A 1,353-nucleotide genomic window follows, 5' to 3' on the forward strand; every position below is an offset into this window, starting at 1 on the left:
ATGAAACAACTTCATCAAAAAAAGTATTATATGAAACAATTTCACAAGATTAAACAATTTCATGAAAAAATTTCATAAGATTAAACAATGAAATCGACAGATGAAGGTGGTTTGCACGGTTTACACAAATGAGGGCGGTTTTCATATGATCACTCCTCTATATATATATATATATATATTCCAAAGATTTTATTTATTATTTAGGGATTCCTGTTTCTTTGTTATGTTGGTTTGAGGTTTTTGGTTTGATTGGCATGCGCAGGAGCTTGGGATTAATGCTCTTCACATAAAGTTGCGGGCTACAGGAGGTAACAAGACCAAGACTCCTAGTCCAGGAGCCCAGTCTGCTCTAAGAGCTCTTGCTCGGTCTGGCATGAAAATTGGTCGCATTGGTATTTCCTTCGTTACTTTTTTCTTTTTAAGATAAGTGGTACACAATTTTGTTGGCATACTTGTATAATTCTCGAGAGTTAGCGACTTTCAATCACATTTTTATGCCAGTCAACCTTAACTGTGTAAAAATGCCAAATATAACATGGTAGTTTGCAAATGAATAAGATTTTGGACAAACCACTGAAAGATGTATGAAAAATTAACTTGACATTTAGTTCAAAATTGTTCATCTTGCAAGCAGATTCTTGTTAAGAAATTTGATTTGTAATACAAGGTTTGGTTCGGTTCGGTTGTTTGAATATAATTTGTTTATGGTTGCAGAGGATGTGACTCCGATTCCAACTGATAGCACCCGTAGAAAGGGCGGTAGAAGGGGAAGAAGACTGTGATCTCGGCAAAATGGATTATTATGCAATTGTTCAAGTTTTGTTTTTTGGTCGACAGTTTTGATGATTTCGGGCATCGTTTTACGACGCATATCGTGTTTCTTTGATGGAGTATTTTATATAAAGTGAATTGGAATTTACTTGTGTTCTGTTATTGCAAAAGCATTGGTCTCTGCTCTTGAGGTTCATGGCCATAGATTATATTTTAGGTTTTGTGTTTTTATAAATCTTCATAATCATATCACTCATGATTTTACTATTTTGTGCAAATGTTATAGACTAACGAATTAATACAAAGTTGTAAAATTACTCTTGAAAGTTTTATTTTGAATATTTAATCAAATACTTTTTACATAATACTAATGTATATGATTATCTTATTAAATATTAGAAGAGTCCTCGTGTAATGTAACGAGACAAATTTTGATTTTAATGTTCTATTTTATTTTTTGTCTTTGTTGATGTTATAATACGATTTTATGTGTTTTTAAGAAAGCAATAATGATTTTATTTTTAAATAAAATATATATTTGAAAATATCATAAAATTTTAATATATCTATACTATATTATAA

General features: G+C 30.5%; 1 protein-coding gene across 1 annotated transcript in view; it reads left to right on the forward strand.

The window, feature by feature from the left end:
* Window positions 1–984, forward strand: part of LOC112500289 (40S ribosomal protein S14-3-like) — a 3,188-nt gene extending 2,204 nt beyond the window's left edge. The window contains exons 5-6 of the mRNA XM_025103733.1: window positions 263–392; window positions 715–984. Coding sequence (XP_024959501.1) covers window positions 263–392; window positions 715–782 — 198 coding nt within the window. The 3' untranslated portion in view covers window positions 783–984. The remainder of the gene's footprint in view (window positions 1–262; window positions 393–714) is intronic.
* Window positions 985–1,353: the final 369 nt, after the last annotated feature.

The sequence above is a fragment of the Cynara cardunculus genome, assembly GCF_001531365.2.
Source record: "Cynara cardunculus var. scolymus isolate 2C chromosome LG 17, CcrdV1, whole genome shotgun sequence".
Taxonomy (NCBI): domain Eukaryota; kingdom Viridiplantae; phylum Streptophyta; class Magnoliopsida; order Asterales; family Asteraceae; genus Cynara; species Cynara cardunculus.